The sequence below is a fragment of the Mercenaria mercenaria genome, chromosome 1, assembly GCF_021730395.1.
Source record: "Mercenaria mercenaria strain notata chromosome 1, MADL_Memer_1, whole genome shotgun sequence".
Taxonomy (NCBI): Eukaryota; Metazoa; Mollusca; class Bivalvia; order Venerida; family Veneridae; genus Mercenaria; species Mercenaria mercenaria.
In genome coordinates this window covers 92423025-92447245 of record NC_069361.1, presented here as the reverse complement: position 1 = coordinate 92447245, position 24221 = coordinate 92423025, and the positions used below count along the sequence as shown (strand labels likewise).

Below are 24221 nucleotides of genomic sequence, written 5' to 3'. Positions count from 1 at the left end.
CGCGCATACATTTAGACGGGGTGACCCCTGTGCGTGAACCCTGACTGTTGCCTAATGCAAATTCGACTTTCTTTTTGTACTTTCATTTTCTTCACTTCTTCCAAAAAAGCTTAAGGTCGTCTTCTTCAACACAAAGCAAAATTATATCACGCTCATCCAAGCTATAAGAAAAGCACGTGTATCAAATTTCAAAAGAAAGGAAAATTGTCCCTATTTATTTGCCACCTCTTCTTATCTGAACAGAAAAAATGTAGGCCACGCATATACCGGTATTAACCTCATGGTGATCCAACGTATGAAGTTTCATTTGCATCCCTCCAAGACTGTGGTTGAAGGTCGCGCCATAATATGAAAGAAGATAGGAGTATGGCTGCCCCATCTTCGTCTATCAAATTAAAATATGTCACGCACATCTACACTGCATGGTCATCAAATGTATTGAAACTTCATTTAATCCTTTTCAAAATGTGGCAGTAGTATGTTTCATACAATCTACACTTAATGAAGGTAATGTGTACGATGTTTCAATGCAATCGATATACAACTGTTGAAGAAGTTGCGCCAGGGATTGTGAAAATCTTCAATCACAACTTTGTTCGTCCAAGAATAAAATGTCACGTATATCTACACTTCATGGTATTAATGTGTAAGAAGTGCAATCGTAATCCCTTTTGAAGTGTGGAAGTTGTTCGCTCGAAACGTTTCTGCGCAAAAACGTACGACTGACCGACCGAAGGACGACTCCTGCTTAATACCACTTAACCTCTGTTTTTTGGGGTGCAATTTTTTGTGAATGACAATGTTTTGCAGATCTTTTAGAACTATTGTTAAGGTAAATGCCACAGTTGCTTATATGTATATATGGCAAAAATGTTCCTATGGACAGAATTTCTTTAAACTTTGTGTACTGACTGAGAATCAAGTTTAAAACGGAAATATGTATGAAAAATCATAGGTACCCTGGCTTGATATTGAATCATCTGCCCTTGAAAATACATTTTTTCAGTATTTTCCGACTTTCAAGGGCAAATAATTCATGACCAAGGCTGGGTACGTAAGATTTGTTTTATTTCATATTTCTGTTTTTGATTTGATTCTCTGTCAGTAAACACAGTTTAAGGAAGAAATTCTGTCTGTAAGAAAATTTTGCCCCATGTCAGTACAGACACTGTGGCAAATGTCCTTAACTATGAACATGACAAAATAATACAGCAAAGTTCTGGTCTTTCCCATAGGCCGAATTTCTTTAAACCTTGTATACTGACTGCAAATGAAGTCTGAAATAGAAATAGAAATAAAATGCACAGTTTCCGTGCCTTGATCTTGAATTGTCTGCCCTTGAAAAGTGGATGTTCTAGTATTTTCTGATTTTCAAGGGCAGATAAGTCAAGATCAAGCCTGGGTACCTATGATTTTTATAACATACTTCCGTTTTAAACATGACTCTCAGTAAGTACACAAAGTTTAAAGAAATTCTGCCCGTAGGAAAATTTTTGCTTATATACATATAAGCAGCTGTGGCATTTACCCTTAATGTGAGGTACAAGTCCATCTAAATAACTATGTAGTAAACAAAAGGGAAATTTTTTGAAATGTGGTTTAAAGATATTTAATAACAAACTAAAACTAACACTATTTGTTATCTGAATGCTATTTTATATGTTTTTATTTGCATTGGCTCAACATTTAAAGGATCTGAGATTTGATGTTTCCTTATCTCGTTCACACCGGTTAGAGAAGTTTCAGTGACTTCATGCAACTGTAAACGTAAATCTGACCATCTCAATGATTCCTGAAAAAGAGAAACATGTACAGACAAGTTCATTTCCTTCAGCTAGATGTAGTTTTATCTCCTGCTCTATTTATAACTAAAGCGTTGGATTTCCAATTAACCTCGTGCGGTGTTCTTCTCCGTAATCATCTGAGTGAGTTTGCTTTAAAGACGCGCTACAAAATATTAACTATATTCTTTTGTGTTTTCATGATGGTAACTATACATGCTTTGCATGAAGAAAATGAGAAATAACAAGTATCTAGCTACAAACTGACAGATAAAAGGCCAAGACAATGTGTTAAATGTCTAAATATATTATTAAATTTATGTAGTAGTATGCACAGTACTTGATGTATTAAGGTGAATTTAGACCACACTTTGTTTCTACAGTGTAAGATAGTTATTATTCTATGTTTATAATACTATACTGAAAAGATAGCGGCTAAATAAGTTTTCAGATAAAGTTGCGAAAACACATTTATTCAGGGAGGGCTTAAAGACCCACCATGATCTAGTGACCTACATTTTTCACCCACAAAAACAAAAAAACATTCTTATAATACATGTAATATACAGCTATACTTCAAGTTTTCAGGTCTTCCTGAATAAATGTGTTTTTCGACTTTGTCTGCAAACTTATTCAGTCAATCTCTTTTCAGCATAGTTTTAAGAATATAGATTAATAATTATCTTACACTTTAGAAACAAAATGTGATTGAAATTTAACTAAATACACTGATTTCTGTACATATTGATACATTAATTCAATAAAATGTTAAGACATTAAACACATTGTCTTGGCCTAATATCTGTCACTGTCAATTTGAAACTAAATACTTGTATATCTCATATTTTTCATGCAAATCATGTATAATTACCATCATGGAAATACAAAAGAATACAGTTATTTTGTGGCGCGTCTTTTGATTGTCCATCTGTCATCTTGTAGAATAGCTGTATTATACCAGTATTATCAGAATGATTTGCATGAAGTTCATGTGGGAGGAAAAATTAGGTCACTAGGTCGTGGTGGGTCTTTAAAAGTTTAACTAACTATAAATCAATCGTGTTTAATCTTAGCAGTAAGAAAATTATATTCTGGATCTACATGCTATACTGGCATTACATGACTGTTGTTTTCAAAAGAAGTATACACGGTGCAAATGTGGAATGAAAAATGAATTAAACAAAGATAACTTACCCTATTTAAGCAGGTCATACTACCAGCAGAGTATGAACAATCCAGACCTCTTCTATGAATTGTTATCAGAGATTCCTTTACTTTATTTTGAACATTCAGCATCCGTAGGTTCATAACAAGCCAGCCGCATGGAAGAGATGGTATTAGTTTTGTTTTAATCTCAGTACTTTGCAAATTATCAAATGCTTTTGTTGAATACACTTTTAATGGACTGTTTAAAGTATCAGCGACGAACTCGGAACGGAACGTCTGAAGGCACATATATCTAACATTTCCTTGCCGCTCCTGCGAATGAAAGGAAACACTTATTTTAGTTATAAACATGTGCATGATCTTGTAAGATTTTATGCATAATAAAGGTTCTTCTTGTAATACAGAAATGCCAATGACTAACCATTGTGCCTCAGTAGGCAAGTTGAAGTGTGCCCGCTTCAAGTGTGGGAGGTCGTGGGTTTGGTTCTTGGCAGCGTCATAACAAAGATGTGAACAAAAATTGGTAGCCCTTTGCTTGTAGCTCACCATTAACAGGGATACTGAATTCTCCTCTATCATTTCTTAGTGCCAATGAATACCGTCAGGAATGAGGTATCGAGAATGATTGTAATTTTTTTTTATTTGGTTTGGAGTCACACCAACACAGTGTAGGTCATATGGCGCCTTTTCCAGCTTTGACAGTGGAAGAAGACTCCAGGTGCCTCTTAGGCCATTATTTCATGCCTGGTAGAAACACCAACCTTCCATGAGCCAGCTTAATGGCTTCCTCACATGAACTGAACAATTCTACTCACAAAGCAAGGTTTGTACCCATATAGTCGAGGTACAAGTAATTTAAACCAGCGACCTTAACCACTTGGCTACAAGGCATCCGTTATTAGTATAAGTTGAATAACTTGTTTCAGATCCGACCTTTAATAAATAGGTAAAAACTAAGTAAATGTGCTTAAGTAGAATAAAGTAAAAACCCTACATACTACAGATTAAATTTGAATATTCATATATGCTTTTAATACATACTCGATTTCTGAGCAGCTTCTTTTCAAACAAGAGATAAAAAGAAGTTTTGCTCTGCGTGTTATCTGTAACACCTTCTCTTAGTCCTCGCCAGTCGTCCTGTACAAGTCTTCTATCCAGTACCACTTCTAACCAGCCTGAAAATCGTTTTCAGGAAAGGTGAATGAATTACTATTTTAGAAAAGTGAAGGAGCCATTGTTGCACTAATATTTTGTCAAAATCAACTTAATTTGTAAAAGGATTAGCTTTTAGTAAAAGCCAGTCAGCGGCCCGTTTATTATGCTACTGTTCAACATAGCCCAAACTGAAAGATCTGTTGTTGCCATTTCTTAGTTTGAACAGTACCCACTTTTACTTCGAAGACAAGAAAAATGGTACATATAACCAACCAAAAACTTATAAAGAAAAATAAACCCCAGCTATTTTTTACTGCATAGTTCCTTGTCATTCTTACGTTGTACCGTTACATTTTGTCTGCCCAAACAATGTAAACCAGCAATTACCTGAAACAATGCTTGCTACACCGAGACTATGGGAAGACAACAAAGTAAATCTCGCAGTATCACTTTCCAATATTGCCGCTGATGTCATTGGATAGAAGTTTCCCTGAATGGTCATCTTTGATCTTGTCTTCCGTCGATGTAGCTGAAAATCATCTTACATGTATATTAAATTGGTTAAAATACAGTTTACGAGTGTTTCAAACTGACACAGATAGTAATTTTTAAAAAAAGAAGAATAGAAGAATATTTCTCCAAACAGATGAATAACATGAAATACGGTATATTTGTTAAACAATATATCCTTTTGTTTACAATGCTCAAAATACCAATTTGAACAAAAATAAATAGATAGTAAAATACCTGAAAGCCATTTGAATCAGTGCAGAAATACTCCCCACTGTTTATTGATGTTTCAATTCGCATTACTAGCTCTGTATTGTCCCAGTATTTATTGCTTATGTCGACGTAATTTTCCACATGTACGATTTCATTGAGAACACCTTCAACATAGAACAAGTATAATTGTTTATTTATGGAATGAAGTTGTCTTTGGTTTTCTGTAACGATAATATGTCGTATTAATTCAGAGACATCAATATGTGCAAAGAACATAAATAGACAGTTTATCAATAAAAGGTTACAAACCCAGCATTATAACAATCTTTCCCTGGTTGTAGGTGCGGATTGAAATATCTGGTTCGAGGGTAAGTGTTTCTGCGGTAACAAGGCACTGTCTGAGAGCCGGATATTTCCATCCACATCTACAACCAGTGGCAGATGATTTCTTTTTCATACCGTATTCTTCAAGTATAAGAAAAAATAAACTTAAACGAATATTGTTTAAGCACTATTTGATTATAGTAGCGTATGAATTCATTCACCAATAACAGCACTGCTTGAATTTTTCCAGTAGTTCAAGTTATACTTTTGTATGTACTTCATTCTAATGTCTTCATTTAGTTAACATTCCACATAACGAAAATCATCTTCTTGGAATTTTGTTTGGCTAGTGACATCTCTATAGATTACCTATGGGTTGACAATATCTTGTTAATGCTATTCTAAATTTAATTATATCAGCATTGTTTAGATAAGGATAATAAATAATAATAAAAAGTGAAATCCTTTGTAAACAGTTTATAAGAAGAAACCCTTGAAGAATTCTCTAAAGATTCACCGAAGACTTATATCTGAAACTGAGCAAAAATGAATAGTCGTAGAATGATATCTTTATACTTTAATAACGATTTGGCTTGATTTTTCCAAACAAGTGATATTTGTCATATGAGCCGCAGCATGAGAAAACCAACATAGTGCATCGCGACCAGCATGGATCCAGATCCGCGCAGGCTGGTCTGGATCCATGCTGGTCGCAAATGCACTATGTTGGTTTTCTCATGCTGCGGCTCAATTATATCATCATGTAAAGACTTACTCTAAATCTATTCATTCAAAGGAAACAGCCTGTTTATAGAATGTTATTTTTAAGTGAACACCGTCCGTCAAGGTTAACCCTATCCATGTTTATTTTTCTTCAATTTAGGGGAAAAGAAATATGTACACAGTCATGTATCTAACAGTCCTCAAATGGTTTTCTGTGATTTCTTCATATTTCTAGACATACCTCGCATAATTTGACGCATACATATTGACAGAAATAACTTTTCTCTTTCCGCCAGTAGCTTTATCAATATATTTCAGCTTTTGGAATTTCGTAGGTTTTAACTTTTTCAATCAATCGTTTGTTTGTTGGTAAATTTCATTACAGCGAATGTCACAATTTTCCCAAAGTATTTCTTAACTCAATCTTTATATATTTTTCTTTTCTAATCTCTCACCACTAACCAACTAAGGCTTTGCTCAAATCCATGCGGTTATAATGTTTTATTATGTTTTATTTGTTGTTATTTACATATAAATAAAGCTTCCTTCTTTAATGTATCAAGTTGATACTGAAGTACATCTGCTGTTTCGGACATAATAGCGACATACTGACATTATTTCATATTCTTTCAGTTTAACCGGGAATTAGTCAAAACCTGTATTACGTTTGTAAATAAACTATTAAATTTAAAATGGTGCATTTTCCCAAATAAATGCCATTTTATTTGTCTATGATATTACCTGAAATGTTGTAAATTCTGGAAATATGTACAATATCTTTATACATCGCTCTTACTTCTGTGAATAAACTTCCTTCTACGACGATGACATGTGGCTTTTCTGATACGTCCTACAAATACCATAATGATATTATAACAGTGTTTTGATCTGCAATGTTTATTCGTTCCGACTTGGATTTTGCCAGGTCTGGATACCACGTGGCGCTTGCGCCAAGTGTGGTCAGGGCTAGCAAAAGCCAAGAGAGCTGAATGCATCATTGCAAATAAAGGTACTGTTTTAATGATCTTTTTATTATATACGAACACCTACCTCTAGTGTTTTGTGTTGTTGTTTTTTTGCCAAAACTGACTATAATTTTAGATACATAAGACAAAAACTTGTTTGAAACAATGAACTCACGCGTGTAACGTTTGGCAGCATTCGCTGAGTTATCTTCCCACATGATTTGATAGGTGTCGCTACGGGCGAATAGGTCCTATCATGCGTATACTCTCGGCTTTTATCATAGTTAAACTCTTTTTCTTAACCTTTCATGCATTTGACAGCTGAATAAAAAAGTAATTAAAGTATTTAAAAAAATCTAATCGTGTAATTTATCAATATAATCTATTTGGATAGCTGTTTCTTCTGTTTTTAACATAAAATTTAAAGCCTGGTAAAATTTTTATCATTTCAAAATGCTGTCTTGTAATATATAACTGAAATTATTATTGTAGCTTTAATTTAAGCGAGTCACATTTCCGTATAATTTATAAGCAAAGTGGGGCTAGCTATAGTAGCTTGTTGAAAAATATTGCTAAATTTTACCCCTGAATGGAAGCTTTGTTTCAAATAGACAATGGTTTCTCTGGAAACATTTAGTTTGCATAAAATTGCCTATCCATTGGCTGCATACTGATTGTTATCATAAAAATGTACATGCCATGTGTCCTGTTAACTCTAGGGGGTTCAAGAATATGTCCTTGAAGCAGACTTAACACTTCCTGCTCCCACTTAGGTGTTAAATATAGGTCAGATGTTAATGTAATGTGTATAATAAGTTTTCTTAATACATTGCAATTTGAAATAATGTCTAATATGTCTCACATTTGTTTTATTTTTAAAGCTTCACAGATTTGTGGTATGTGTATTATAAATCCTACGGGTGTTTTTATTAAATGTAGAGATTTATATTTTCACTTGATGTGGGCAAGTTGCTGTGAACTGAATTGACTGAAAATTAAAGAGGCAGCATCATAAAATTAAATTAACACGTGGTATGTCAACTTGTCAATAGAGATCATTTATGCCTCATGGATGATATTTTCATGAAATATATGAGAAAACACCTATAATAAATTAATTGGGCTGATGGAAAATTGAAGGGACATCTTATCACAAGAGTATAATTATATTCTAACATTTTACAGTAATTATTATTATAATTTCTATATTATTCAAGATCTCATTGCATTAAACTGTGTATGCAGATCTTTCCGATTAATTTTAACTTCAGGAATATATACTGTCTAGTATACTGATCCTTATTCTAAGAATATAGTCTGAATACTTGTACAATGATAAAATGACTTTCCAAGGAGGCATTTCAATATTGAAAAATACTTTAAAGCTAAATAAAAGCATTTATTGTCACAATTAACAAACATAACAATCATACAGTCCATATATAAACTGACACACAGAAAATGCACTTTAAAACAGTCCTTACAGCTAACCTCACAGAGTATCAATAAATATAAATAAAGCTCTTTCCTCAATTGCTCAAGGGATAAACAGCTGAATTTTGATAACATAATCGGATATTTTCCAAATCTACTAATATAGTCTGAAGTGACAGCGACTATATAATGTAAATTATGTAAACAAAATTTTCTAGGACCTATTCGCATGTAGCGCCACCTATACGCGCACCTGTTTAATCAGGGGAATTAACTGACCGATATCGCCCATTTCTGATTGATTTTTTCCATATCTAATGGGAGTTGAATAAAGGGTTTTGTATTCGTTAGTGAAATATATTCTCTATTTGAGACAGAAAATTCGTAGGTAAATAATAAATTGTGGACATTACATGAATGTTATTTCATATTGATTTTACTAAACATGTTGAATAAAATAAAATAAAAATGCGAGGCTTGGCCGACGAGTTTAATAAATTCAACATTGAAATACACAAATGCAATATTCTTTTTATTACATGTAAACGTTTCCCGCTGAAACATCAAAATTTCTTTCTTTACCTATTATAGACCAAGCCAATTCTATCAACGTCAATGCTTTATTACATTAGTGCAATACCAATCTTATGTGGTAGCTATATGTCAAACATGTAAGAAAAACAATATCTGCTAGAATGATAAATATTTAGCTCAAAACGTTTCCTCCAAATTCCTTGTGTTTTATTTACATAAACGACCTTTATTATTGTATCTATATAGTTACTTTTAAATGCTAAGGTAAATTCCATTTACACAAAACTCTATCGTAATGCTGTGTTTAGATAAAAAGATATTAGAAGAAAGAAAGACCTTTGCTGCTCCGTCAGGTACAAATGTGTAAGCCCCACTTTTATCCCGAAACGGATCTGTATATCTACCCGTGCTGTACGTTACAAAATGTGTATCTGCTCTATATGTGTCTTTTAGGTCCTTATGGAGGACTGACTGCAAATATAAACAAGAGTTGTCAGCAGAGAAAGAAGCCCACCGCAAAAATGAAAAGTTTAACAATAAAAATTTGGGTGGAGTGTGTGTGTGTGTTGTTCGTGAGCACGTCTGATGCGGTTTTTTGGAACGTGTTTTCTTTTCAGGGGTAATGGCTAGTGGTGAAGATTGGTTGAGTCAAAAATAAACGAAACAATATTGAAAAACACAAAAACGTGAAAATATATATATAAAAACATATCAAAGTAAAATACTAAAGGGGATCATATCAAGAAATTTAAGCAGTTTAAACAAATAACGTGGAGGAAGGGTGACGGGATATAAATAGACAAAATCAAGAAACACAAGAAAACACAATTAAAAAATAAACATTGGAGAGTTGACAATGACGGGATATTTATTAACAATATTAATAAACACAAGGAACTGAAAGTGAAAAACATGGGAGGGGGATGTGGGAGTGGGAGATTTGGATGAGACGGGATACTAAGACACAATATGAAGCAGACAAAAGGATAAGAAACTCTCCATCTAAGTTCTATAAAAATGATATCAGTTATTAAATTCAGTCAACATATTAGAATTCTAATGGCAAACACAGTTCAGAAGTATTACTGACTAACAATGAGTAATTTCTGAAACACTAATCCGCTGACAATTGAGAGCAGTATATTGTTGAAATAAATATGAAACGGAAAAGTACAAAACAGAGAACAATTTCATCAAAATAACAGCACAAGATTAGGAAAGGGTGTCAGTTAGTACTTTCATGTTGAAGAAGTTTGTGAAAAAATGTAAAGACGGGGCATCATTTCACCAAAATGACAGCAAAAGTTATGAAACTTACGTCATTCAGTTGGTATCATCACGAGAAAGGCATGGTTTCATTCAATTTTGATTAGTAATTAGTAATGACTGGGATTTAAATTTGCTAAGAATGGTAATTAAGGTGAACACATACGACACCGACCCCTGGGGAAAAGCAATAGGTCTTGAGACATTCGATATGGCGAGCTAAAAAGATAGTAGAATTCTTTTCATTAAAATTTCACTACAGGAACAGCGAGTGAATGCATAATTACTTTGAAAAAGAAGATAATTATTTGCAATTTTACAATTTATGGAATACATTATCATTAGTCATGAGATGCTCAGTTTATCTGTTGATATTTGTATGTATACTTACATATAACATCCCATCACATGTCTTGAATACAGCTGTCATACATGCACTAGTCACCGATATAAATGTTTTTACGATGTGATAGACCCGGAAAAGTCCAAGTTCAAGAGGTGGAGACCTAAAACCAAAATGTAAGTACAAATATATTGTCTCCAGTAAGATAAGAACAACTGTAAAGAACAAAAATAGGACATGTGTACCATATTCCATAAGAGATGTACTATGTACTTTAAACAAATAGTAATAAATTTACCTTAAAATACACATATAAAACTAACTTGCTCAAGTGATATTGCCGCATGAGTCAGTAACGTGTTATTGGCATACTTTCTGTCCCAGGCGTAACAGCTTTCTGTCCCAGGCGTAACAGCAACACGTCCTGCCTTCGACGTCATATACGAGCAATGTGTATAATAAAAAGGTCAATAAACGGGCTGGGGTGTTCCTTTTTGGCCACATAATTACACTAGCTGTGCAGAAGGCACACCACAGACGTAAATTAACCTCATCATGTTCAACGGTGGAATACTGGACATGGTATTACATAAATTATGCAGACTGTATGAAACTGAATCAGCTAATAACAAACTCAACTGAGAAAATATCAGAAAATCAGGGCCACTATCAGAAAACAGGCGCTGTAAAGAATTCAAGCATTCCGACTGGTTATAATGAGACGGCTTATACGCAGAAGATACGCCCGTTCCATTTTTAAATGACGCCATTTTGTGTTTACAAAAAAAATAACTATTTGCAATAGCGTTCACATTTTTAACAAAATATCATTTTAACAGACCCCAATTTCACGAAAAAAAAAGTTTTAAGTAATTGCTTAGGTTAGTCTGTTATTTCAGTGTTTTGCCATTAATGCATCTTCAGTGATGACTTTTTCATCTATGTCAGAACCATATAGGACTATTTTATAGATCAAAATAAAACAGTTCTGAATTTTACAGAAAACGAAGTATAGAAATAGAAAATATACTTAAACAAAAACTTATTTCCTGCTTTAGTGACCAATGAAATTTGTAAAAATAGAATACGTATGTAAACGTTTTGACTTTTAAGAAATGTGTAAATATCATTTTACTGTATGATAAAAAAGATCTTCTGAAAACTTTATTTAAAGTTAAGTTACTTGCAGGAAGGCAAGGCCAGTCAATATCGCTATGCCAATTTACCATCCTTACTTTGCAGTATTAAATCATTCAAGTTCTTTAAAACGCTTTTCGTATTCTTTAGCTAGCCTTATTTACCTGTGTAGTAAAGCAGTGCTTAAAATTCATCACTTGTATGTTATAAATACTTTGTATCGCTATTGTAGGAATAAATCATTTCAAACATTTACTTTTTGTCACTTTGCTGTTTTTGCTGCTAGAAAAATATCTTTTGAAATATTACGGTTTACATTAGTATATGTTAAGGCAGCTGTATCTGCATCAAACTGTTAAGATGAAAGGCCAAGGACAGTATATTTGTACCATTTTGTAAATATTAAACACCAAAGGGCAAAATATGTACTTCTTATTGCCAATATCAAAGACAATTAAGGGACAGACTGTAAATATTAAATATCATTTACAAAATAATTATGGGCATAATATTGTTTCCATCCCAACAAATATAATTGATACCATACCTAAAATGGCATCTCTCTCCCTCTCTCCTCTCTCTTTCTCTCGTGATATGATATATTTAATAAAATTATCAATATTGTATCCAAAATGCATATTATCATTTTATTAGCTATCACCTGTTATTGTGTCTGTCTGTTACATTGTACAAAGCGGCAAACTTAGATTCAGATCTGACTGACTCTGCAGAAACTGTAAATGTAGACAGCGAAAATGCTTCAATATGTACGTCTAACGACAACTGTAAAATAGAAAATACTCCAGAATATAAGTATTTGCCAGTGTTAATACTAATACATTTATGATTAAAATACTTAAAATTAAAACGAGAAGCAAATATCATATTAGGATCATGCAAACTGCATCAACTTAAGTGAATATTCTTTCTGAACATATTGTTAAAATGCTTTTACCAAATAATGTTTTGTGTTAATATATCTCTGCTTGTCCCAGACAGGACTAATCTGATGTATGACAGGTCGTGACGATTCGTCATTTACTTTCACAAAGGGTGTGTCCACCACCACGTGTATCAGTTCGTGTCTAGGTTGTCCTACATCATTCCAGATTATTAGATTACTATAAATATAAAACACAAAAATGTTACTACATACTTATACGATATCCTTAATAAGACAGATTGCGAAAGCATTATCAGACTAATTCAATTTTGTTTGAGAAAGACTTGATGAGTATCGTGCATATAATGAAAGACTAAGTAAATTAAACAAATACGATATTTTCCGTCTGCACCAAATAAGGAATGGACGACTAGCAAATAATTAAAGAGTTTCCATCAACTTTGTAGTTTAAATGAAATTGAAAGTATTTGACTTATTTAATTCGAAAACAGTACACGGTTTGTTTAAGAAAAAAGCCGAATAGTGTTTAAAATCAAATTTAACTACCCCTGTTTGCCTTTCTCGTAGCGTATGTATTCGGCCATGACTGGGACGATGACGTCAGTGTGCCCGGAAGTATTAACCTGCGCGCGCAACTTTCACTTTATCAAAATAACAGAACATGGCTTCCAACAACAACTTCACCGAAAATATTGACAATTCTGACTCAGATTCTTCGTTTGGGGATGAATTTCCAGAAAATAATGGCATTGGGTACGTTGGCTATCGATTTGAACAACAAGTAGGCAGTAGCGACGAGTTAAGTGAAAGTGATGAGAGTGAATCCGACGGCGAACCAGAGATCGAAATAGGAAATCTGAGAATGGACAATTTAGATTGGTGCAGTTGTAGTAACTGCATCATTATGAGAACAGAGACTGAGAACATCTGTTGCAGAGAGATCCAGAATGTGCTCACCAAGGAAGAAGATGACAATATTGTGGAGGAATGTATATGTGAGCACCCCAAGTTCAACACCCTGTGCCTGGATAGAGATGTGTTATGTGTTGCAGCCATTACTGTGTCTTCCATGTTCCGGACTGATTTGCCAAATCCTCTGACAGATAGGTAAATACTTTGCTACTATGTGATAGAAAATAGTTTCATTTTTTAGGTTTTGCAAGTGACAAATTCACAGAATTTAACATCTTTTTTTTTTTTTTGTAAGTGGTTACTGGTCTGGTAATAGGACCTCTAGACCCATACAGTAGTATATAATATACGTGTAGCAATATGTTCTGTGTTATAATTTTTATCGAAGTCTTTGACTGATCATTTTTCATCTTAGCTGTCGGATAAATGGTAGCCAACCTGTCCTATAGAATAATAGATTTTCAAATAGGTTTAGGAACAATGTATATTCAATATAATAAATTTGAGCCACTCCATGAGAAAACCAATATAGTGCTTTTGCGAGCCTGCCTGCTTAGCTCGGTAGGTAGAAAGTTGGTCTATGAATCGCAGGTCATAAATTTGATCCCCGGGCACGGTGTATGTTCACGGTGACTACTTGATAAACGACATTGTGCCTGAAACCATTAGTTCTTCAACTCTGGTTCGTGTACTGGTTGTATTGACTGGCCGGCGTTAAATGACTGAAATACTATTGAAAACTGGCATTAGCCAAAAAACATTTATATTGCTTGCATTAGATGACCTGTATTTACATTTACCACTACCTACAAATATGTAGTAATGTACTACAAGAGTAAACATTGTAAATTTGTAATACTACACCTTTATTTAGTATGGGCAAATGATTCATGCTTCCATTATACATGTATTTACGAGTTGTTTTTTGTTATTTTATTTTCTAGATTCTTTCGCTTAACTGCATACAGACAATTCACTCTATGGATACATGGAAAATTAGGCAGACATAACAGGAGAACAATTCCATCTTGTGTGGTACGTCGTATCAGGGACGTCTATCCTCATTTAGAAGAGGGTCAGGAACAGTTTACTGGATTTTTATTTCCTTAACTGGATTTCAAACCAAGAAACACTAGAAAAGTGAAGTGATGACTAATGGACTAGCTTATAAAATGGTGTTGAGTGTTAATAATTTTCTTACATATTTCAAGCAGTATATCTAGACCAGAAGTTACATAACTACTTATTTACCACATCAGACCTATTATTTTTGTTTACTTTGTTTGTGAAATTTTGACATTTTAACTTGAACACACTGTTTCGTGTATGTTCTTGATATTTTTACTTGTAACAATAAAAAAAGATTTGTACATTTATTCTTTGGTTTGCATACAATCTTGGCAAGTAAAGATCTATTACCAACCCATTTGCTTAAAGCATACAAAAATTACATGGTGATTATTCTTCGGAATAAATGCTGCAGTACCCATCCATCATCCTGATCAAAGTTGTCTTATACTTAAGAAGAACTGGACAAAAAAGACTTCAGATTCTTTGTCTGCACTACTTAACAGTTTTATAAATACAGACGGCTTTTACAGTGTGAAGAACGGTTGGTACCGAACCTGGGATTAGGTCGTATTGCAACTTTCCTTCCAGCATTTCAGCTCTCATGTTTTTCTGGTAGCATCTGCTGTTAAAATGTTTATGACATATCAAACTTCGCGAAGTTTTGAAGAGCAAATCTAATCTGCCAGCATTGCTAAGCCATTTCTTTCTCAAAGTCATGTCTGATTTACAACTTGGAACGGTATGAGTTTTTAGATCAGGCGTGCCTGAAACACTCCCGCACCCCTTTACGATACACCGAGGCATTTTAACGTTTTCCTTGATATAATTATCCAAAAACTACGTTATGACACAGAATTTATAGCAAAGACAGCGAATATCGGATGAATGTATGTTGACAGTTTCAGCACTTCCGGTAGAATGAGAAATATTCCGCGAAAGATAAAAGTTACTGCGCATGCGCGATATTTGGGCACACTGACGTCATTCGTTCACACATGGCGGACTGCAGGTAAACAGCGGTATAAAGAAAAAAATAATTCGCATTAAGGGTACATGGACAGAATAATCTCTGCATAAGCGGAAAAGTACTTCACACATGAATATAATTATGGAAAAAGCGGCTGCTCAATGTTGCTCAATCCCCTTTAAGGACAAAGGTCCACCAGGAAAGACCAATTCCAAGAGCGAACCCCGCCTTAACCCCCACCACAACAAACACTAACCATTCCTTAGCTGAAAACCCAACAACAGTGTATGTATAAATACAGCATGAAAAACAAGCATACAATAATACACTGGTAAAATAAACGTGAACATGAACTCGCCTTCGTACGAGCAGTGGCAAAAAAACACCACTGTGGTGAATGGTGCACCAAACCTCACTCTTATTCCGTACAATGCTGCAAAGTTAAGGTAAAGGGTAAATAAAATAAAAGGCATGCCCGCTAGGCGAATCCCTTGCGAATCCTTGGCACATGTAATGATAATAAAAACAACAAGGACCAAGTCCAACAGGAGGAAAGCAGCCAAACATACAACACTTCAAACGGAAATACGTAAACATATAAATGTATACACATGACCACACGCATGCACACATACGCACAAACGAATGAAATGTTAAAACGCAGTCAAAACAAAGATTTATTGTTCAAACATCGTTTTCATCCAATGACAAGCGAGGGATTTTCAAAACAGTAACCAACTTATTTTCATATTGTTTCATAACTGAAGAATCTGATAATTATGCTTTTAGTTTCATTTTAATGCAAGCTGTACTTTCATAGTTCAAGTTTAACCTTTTTTGCATCTTTCACTACCTCAAATGGTCAAAAAATAAACCAGGGTGCACTTAGATTCTACTTTGTCTTGTTTTATTTATACATGTAGCTGCTTAAATTGTACTGTTAGATCATTACTAGTTAAACCTGCATATTATATTTGGAACCATTGAATAAGAATATAAAATTGTGTTCCACAAACTACTCGATAAGACTTAGTCGTATACTATGTATTTATGATAACTAAATTAAAATCTTCAAGCACTGGATCAACCGCTGTTTTGCTAAAGGTTGGTACTAAAATGACCTTGTATATTTAAAGGTGTAGTAAACATGTAGTTCTCCATCATGAGTGAAGATAAGACTAGCCAATGAATTCCAAGAGACTGAAGAAGGCGTGGTTTAGTTTACTTCAGAGAGAGCTTTTCGTTTCTTTAGCCTGTCAGTTAAATGAAATGGGGCGTTTAAACTATAAATAGGTTATAGATACACTTATTGAACTTCTAACGCATTAAGTTTTGCCTTCACTACGCTACTTTTCGTATCGGCAAACTTAATTGCATTAGAAATTCAATAAATGATCTATAACCTATACATATAAACATGAAAATGAAACAGTGGGCAAAGCAAAACGGTCAGCTTGTGGAGTTGAAAAGAAATTCACTGGCAGAATGAAGACACGATATGTAAAGAACAAAAACGCTCGAGTACAGGTCTATTATAACCATATACGCATGTACTCAACGCTTTTGCAAACAGAAGACTATACAACATAGGCTGGCCATTTTAACTTTCGGGATTTAATTAATTCCAATATATAAACATTATGCAAGGAAATGAAACACAGAAAAAAAGTTCTCAAAAATATCATGGCACATCTTTGAGATATTGCATCAGGTATTCAGAAGATACGTCCAATACGTCCAATACGTATTGTGGTCCTTACTTTGGATCATATACTGTATTGTTCTACTACTGGTATACTATTGCATAACTGTTTGCTTTGAATATCAGAAGAAAAAAGATATACTGAGATTTCTGGCTAAAACGTTTAGTTTTTACCATCTTTGTCAAAAAGCCTCTGGTGTCAAAATTCAAAGCATAGGTGTCAGAACATAGAATTTCTAACCATAGGTATACATACATATTTATAAAAGAAACTTGTCGGCGTTGGAGTTAAAAGGCTGAACACCAAACATGTGTATCTCAAAGTCAAAAACAAGAAACATTCGCAGGGGATTCGTAAAACAAAATATGTTCACAGTGTGGATACTTGATAACATCAATATTTGCAACAGTTACGGCAATTATGTATAAAATGCTTCTTGAACTGCTTAATTATGTAATGCATGCGTGTGAATACAGAACTGATACTAGTAGTTTATGGCATGTCAAACGTTGCTAAATTATATATGTATGTTATTATTATTGTATGTTTGTTATTGTTATTCAATGTCGTGTCATTCATATTCTAAAATTTGCTATTGTTATTGTATAAGTCGTTATTCTTATGGTATGTTCGATATTCTTATTGTAAAAGACGTTATTGTTGTATATTCATTATTGTTTTTGTAAGCTTGATATTCTTATTGTATGTGCGATTTCCCGCGATATAAATAGCACAGCGACGCTATACAAATACAATCACAAAACATAGAATAAGAATGACACGTTTTGTAAATAGAATCGTCAGATATTGAACAACAATGATGACTTTTACCATAAGAATATCGAACATACAATAAGAATAACGACATATACAATAACAATGGTAATACTTAGAATATGAATGACACGACATTGAATAACAATATCAAAGATACAATAAGAATAACGAAATATAGAATAACAATAATGACGTTTACCATAAGAATATCGAACATACAATAAGAATAACGACATATAGAATAACAATGGTAAGACTTAGAATATGAATGACACGACATTGAATAACAATATCAAAGATACAACAAGAATAACGAAATATAGAATAACAATAATGACTTTTAGAATATGAATGACAAGACATTGAATAACAATAACAAACATACAATAATAATAACATACATATATAAGTTAGCAACGTTTGACATGCCATAGTAGTTCGTTTAATTGATTTTATTTTAAATGAGTTTGCATTACTTTGTTTAATTAAAATCTAAAGGTAGCGTTTAAATAAAATACAAATACCAGAAATATGTAACAGAAATAACTTAAACTAGTATTTTGAGAGGTTTTCTACTTTGGGAGAGGATCCCTTCTAATTTTTCTCTTAATTAAAATCAAGTATAATGCAATTGTGTTTTGGGATAAGTTAAAGTTGTTAGTATGGTGCAAAGTTCAATGAGATTCCTTTGATATCTTAAAAAATATTTGAAAAATATTAAATGCGAGACGGGTGGTTAGACATTTTCATCAGTGTATTTACTTTCTACAGTATCCAGTATTGTGCTAGTACAATCTTATCTTGGTGAATTATTTAAAAAAAAAGTTTTTATGGACTTAACTGTAACAATCGAAATGAAAATAACATTGTTTCTGTATACTAATATACAGGATTTTCAGCTCATTACAGTGAAGTCTTACATTGGTGTTTCGAGTGTACATACAACGTTTGTAGGAAAGTAGCCAGATGTTGAGAAGCTCTCTGTCTGAAACAACAAAACAAGCTTATAAAGGTAATGTATTTCGATGTGACATACTAACGCATACGTATACAAAGGTGTACTGACTCTAAAACTTGATTCTGTTTATTCGGTTTAATAAGGGTCAGTCAGACTGTGATGGGGCCTCCGTGGCGAGTGGTAAAAGTGACTTCGAATCACTTGCACCTCATCGATGTGGGTTCAAGTCTCACTCGGGGCTTACGGAAGGTCAGTGGCCCGCCTGTGGTGAAATAATGAACGGAGGGTCTTCCTCCACCATCAAAGCTGGAAAGTCAAAATATGACCTATTTTTGTGTCGGCGCAACGTTAAACCCAACAGAAAAGAAACCACAAAAGTTCGACTGTGATGCCATCATCATAGGCGTGGCCTACAAGAATGTATGCCATCATCTTGCTAAAGTTGTTTTTATGTAGTAAAAATGCGGACATTTTGTCCGAGGATGTTATGGCAGTTATTTTCAAGCTTTAAACAAAACACTCTCAGATGCAGCCGGTATCTGAAGCACGGTTGTTCACCTGATTAGAAGCACTGACCAAAAAGAATGGTTGGAGACTAAAGAAGAACTTATTCTATGAGAAACCGTTATAAACTACATATAAAAGCTCTTTAATTTATTTTTCTGTGAAGATAAACCTGGATCAATTAAGCCATTGAAATAAGTTGAGGAAATAACTTACAATGTTAACAAAAATGTTCTTCTGAGTTTTCTTTCCAAGGATGTTTGACACAGTTTTCTTGTGAACTTCAATTGTATCATCAAGGGCTGACTGCACTCTAAAATCATAAGGAATATTGTTTTTGTAATGCTTTAACATTTTATGGAGCAACTAGATATGTGTCCAGAGACACAAATGTCCTCACTATGTGATTTAGGGCACAAGTTTATGTGACGTGTTATGGCATTTTGGCAATAGAACACATATACTGAACTTGCGGACTGAAAATAAATGTCCTAAATATTTATTTAATCATTAATTGAGGAAATGTTACGTTCCATTGTTGTGGTGAAAGTTATATACCAAGTTATTTAAATATCCTTCTATGTATATAAAAATCATACGCTAGACGACGCACAAAAATATGACAATACATCTTTGACCTCCAAGTGTGGCCTTGGCCTTTGTGCTAGGGGTCTCAGAGATTTTAGAATTGACGTCTCGTCTTATTACGGTAAATTTGTGCCACCTTATGTGAATATAAATCTGTGAATACAAAAGACGAAAGTTAAAGACTGGACAGTAAAAAATGAATTAATGATTTATATGGGTGACATTGACCTTTTAGCTAGAGGTGTAGGTCTTGCAAGCGACATGTCTAATGCTTGTGTCAAGGTACTTGAAATGTCAATCCGTCAGATATTCAAGAAAGTAGGTCGAAATAACCTATTAAGTATGTGGACTATATATGAAATAAAGAACAGCATGATTAAGTGTTCAACTGTAAGCAGTCTGACGACGCTATATGTGTCTTCCAAAGGATCTTCATCTAGATTTTATTAAATGTCAAAGCATGCATAAACATAAAGTAGTGTAATCATAGAAATTTATATAATACAAACACGTTCCTATCACGAACTACGAAAGACTCATTCATTTTTACCATAGGCCGTCCGAACTTTTAAAGGAATACAACACAAACCTTAGGAGTATTATCTTAATCAAATATTTGTAATGAATGTCTGAAAATTTATTAAAAGCGAATGCAAGACAAATCTAATAAAGCACAGTGACGTCTCTACATGCAGTTAGTCGTTACACTATACTGTTTGGTGATACGATGACTGCTCAAGTCTGAGACCCCGTGATGTTTTTTTACCTAAATCCTACACAACTATCGGAGAGGATTTTTGTCTTACAACTTGTCTAGTCGTGCCCTTGACAGTTATGCTCTTGGTGCTCTGATTTCAGACAAGTTTACTATCCTATATATATTTTTACTTTAAAGCTACTCGCCTACTGCTGGGATGTTTATTTCTTGCAAAATTCATATGTCAATAAGTTTGTACCACGAGCCACTTTCAGAGTACTCACATTTTATGGACTTTTGAGAGAAATTATTTTTCGCCAAAAATGTATGGGTTAGCCCCTTTAAATTATACAATCGGGTATTTGTGACCTATGGTAAAGCTTACCGTGGTAGTAAATTATAAAGTCTAACAAGTTGAAAATAAGGTAAGTGTGAGGTTTACATTTGCGCACGCTTTTGAACTCCAGTTCCTTTTCTGTAGGTCATTGACCGTTCCAAGGCACTGTCCCTATTTTCAATTTACAGTTTTATAGTTTTTGCTTTCCTCTTTTAACCTACCCCTCCCCTCCTTCCTTCTACCCGCCCTCTAAAATTTATTTTCATACTTTTTATATAATGAAGATGTATTTGTTTACTGGTATTTCAAGCACTCCGTCTTCTATATATTTTCATAACAATTTCTACGTATGAATGGCCTGTGTTGTCAAAGGTCGCTCTTAGTGTGTCTACTACAATCAGTGCCTCTATTACGTTCTATCTTTGTCGGAAGTATGCTTCGGTTCCTTAAAACGTCCCAAATATTTTAACAGTTTTATACCTTGAGCTATAATCTCTCATGACTCCACGTTTGCTGGTTCCCGTGATAGCGTCATGGTGCTGCGATAGAGCAAGTGTCTGCCTGGCTTTCTCGAGTCTGCTGTACAAGTTTTTGATATTGGTGTTTACATTCAGGCCAGCCACAGAAAATGTAAAAAGTATTTCGGCAGATCTGAGGTTAAAATAAAGAAACAGAAACTTGCATAAACATTGGCGTAAATAAATACACTAATGTGAATGTTCATTTTTTTCTATATTTAAGATGTAATTACAGGTTAAGTTTTCTAATAAAGAACATTTTTATTTTTAAAAAATGTCCATTGTTAGTTTAAAAAAAATATACAGAAGAATTACCGAAGAAAGTGTTGAAGTTGTCTGACTAGGTATTTAAAGTGTGGTCTTGTAGAATAAAACCCGCTCCAGTATTGTTCACCCCGGTCTGAGTATGGAAACAAATCTCCACTCAATACCGGGTAAGTGTTTGTTTTGGGTCTATCTCGACTTCCATGTAAATACGTAAAGTAATCTTTCAAAGTTCCAAACTCAATCTGAAACATTTCGAAGAATAATGTGTTACTCGATCGCAAAATGTACCTGGAAAATTTCGTTGAAAGTATCAATTCAGAACATTTAAAATTGTACCTTCATTTGTATTTACTCTGTTAAGAACATGTCTTTGAATTATAATTTTAAATTAATATCACTTGGAATTTACTTTAAAACATTTATTTATTTTGCGTTATTTAACGACTAAAACATACGTGTCAAGAATGGTATATTGACAAATTCGTATAACTATAATACATCTTGCAACATGTCTGGGTTTTTTAGTGGGTTTTTTTTTTCTTTTTTTTTTTAGGAGGGGCCGATTGTTTGTCTTGCTTTGTTTTTTGTTTGTTTTGTTTTGGTTTTTTTGTTGTTGTTTTTTTTTTTTTTTTTTTTTTTTTTTTTTTTGACGTTTTTCTTGGCATTTCACTCCATAAGAAGGTTACATGAAATAGTTTACTGGTTACCTTCATCTGCATTTCAGGATTGTTATTAATATAGTCCATTATTTTTTCCAGATTTACAAACTGTTTGTCCCATTCTTCGGCAGTTTTATACCGGAAGTCATCGCCGTGTGGCATTAGGAGAACATTACTGCGGAATAGTTCGGACTTCATCTGTAACTGTTTCCAGAGCTCTTTAGCACTGAAATGAAATTAAATTGCAGACTGCATAATAGCTTAATCTAAGTGCAAACAAGTTTCTGTACACTCAGTTTGCCACTCGGTGTTGTTTCTACTAGCTAATCACATGATATCGTAATTTGTACGTTTATAAAACACATATGAGCCGCACCATGAGAAAACCAACATAGTGCATTTGCGACCAGCATGGATCCAGACCAGCCTGCGCATCCGCACAGTCTGGTCAGGATCCATACTGTTCGCTTTCAAACCTTATTGCACTTAGAGAAACCGTTAGCGAACAGTATGGATCCTGACCAGACTGCGCGGATGCGCAGGCTGGTCTGGATCCATGCTGGTCGCAAATGCACTATGTTGGTTTTCTTGTGGTGCGGCTTAATTATACTGTTATCAACATAGAAGTTAACTACTGATTCCTCTCAAACTTATAGTGTTATGAGCATGTTTCGTAAATACTGTTCTATTATATTATGAAAAAAATGAGTACATTTATATGTTATTAGATTCGTTCAACAGACAGCCAACCTAAAAAATTTCATAAATTAAATCCAAAGTAATCCTTTGCAAACCTTAATAATGAGAATTAAAGGAACCAGGAAAAGGACAAGGACCACTGCTCCAACTAGTAAAGCTGGTTTTAAACCCACGGGAACCAAGAAACAGCGGACATCCCAGACGCAGACAGAGGTGGAACGGGCTCCGACGGAACACTAGTGTGGATTTGTCGTCGGGCGACATCGGAGAAAATGCAGGTGATAATCGTTGATCTATTATTGATTTTGAGGAAATTTTAGGTTCAGTTAACGGTAACAATCAGTCACAATATGATAAGGAACTGATAGATTCTGGTAATACAGGGTGTGGTGGTTTGCACATTAATGGCTCTAATATTACATTTGAGGTTATTTGCAATAAGATGAGACATATCACAACTAAAATGTAGTTAATTTTCAAAGTAGGTTTACTGATTTTCTACTTACAGTTCAGCCACATTATTATCGGATATATCAAGCAGGTCCTTTCGTCTTTTCCCGTAGAAACACTGCTTCTTGTAAAAGTCGAATTTACAACAGACGTGACGATTAGGACCGCATGAGTAAGGTATACCATACAACATGAAAGGCATCACGTGACAAAATATGTCTGCTGTACCTTTAACGTCTGCAAATGGTTTTAAGTTGATATTATACTGTATATTCATGTTTCTGAATTGGCAAAATAAAGTGAGATGAATTACAAGTAGAATAAATAAGAACAACATTTCACATATATAGAAAAGTTAGGTTCATGAATTATAGCTATATCGTCAAATATTGTATGTAAAAAATAATCAAATCTAAGCGTTTCTCTCAGTAAAACTTGTATTTTATGTATTCGATAACAAACCCCAATTTTGGCGCCAGTTGAATTCAAAACTTTTCTGTTTCGCCATGTGTCTTTTGACAGCAAAGTGGGTGCGTTGTACGATCATGTTTCGAACCCCAGACTGACCAAGTAGATAAGCCATTGTAGATGAATGACCAAATGGATCAATAGCCCAGCTGTTTTCTACTGTAACATCTGTGTAAATTTAAAAGGAATA

The 24221-nt window shown here is 34.0% G+C and overlaps 2 protein-coding genes across 3 annotated transcripts in view; one reads left to right on the top strand and one right to left on the bottom strand.

Moving 5' to 3' along the window:
• Window positions 1-1635: 1635 nt before the first annotated feature.
• The window catches only part of LOC123530275 (alpha-mannosidase 2-like), a 48560-nt gene continuing 25974 nt past the window's right edge, over window positions 1636-24221 (bottom strand). For both annotated transcript variants that reach the window (XM_053517483.1, XM_045311049.2), the window contains 17 exons: window positions 24026-24199; window positions 23620-23800; window positions 22463-22640; window positions 21804-21997; window positions 21451-21621; window positions 19565-19661; window positions 18807-18871; window positions 12508-12673; window positions 12214-12335; window positions 10464-10578; window positions 9143-9277; window positions 6615-6723; window positions 4851-4990; window positions 4491-4632; window positions 3990-4123; window positions 2976-3260; window positions 1636-1792 (listed from right to left, as the gene is read on the bottom strand). In XM_053517483.1, coding sequence (XP_053373458.1) covers window positions 1640-1792; window positions 2976-3260; window positions 3990-4123; window positions 4491-4632; window positions 4851-4990; window positions 6615-6723; window positions 9143-9277; window positions 10464-10578; window positions 12214-12335; window positions 12508-12673; window positions 18807-18871; window positions 19565-19661; window positions 21451-21621; window positions 21804-21997; window positions 22463-22640; window positions 23620-23800; window positions 24026-24199 — 2561 coding nt within the window. In that variant the 3' untranslated portion in view covers window positions 1636-1639. The remainder of the gene's footprint in view (window positions 1793-2975; window positions 3261-3989; window positions 4124-4490; window positions 4633-4850; window positions 4991-6614; window positions 6724-9142; window positions 9278-10463; window positions 10579-12213; window positions 12336-12507; window positions 12674-18806; window positions 18872-19564; window positions 19662-21450; window positions 21622-21803; window positions 21998-22462; window positions 22641-23619; window positions 23801-24025; window positions 24200-24221) is intronic.
• On the top strand, window positions 12980-15213 carry LOC123530822 (P2X purinoceptor 7-like). The gene is made up of 2 exons (XM_053517487.1): window positions 12980-13563; window positions 14313-15213. The coding sequence occupies exons 1-2, from the start codon at window positions 13118-13120 to the stop codon at window positions 14476-14478; spliced, it is 612 nt and encodes a 203-aa protein (XP_053373462.1). The 5' UTR covers window positions 12980-13117; the 3' UTR covers window positions 14479-15213.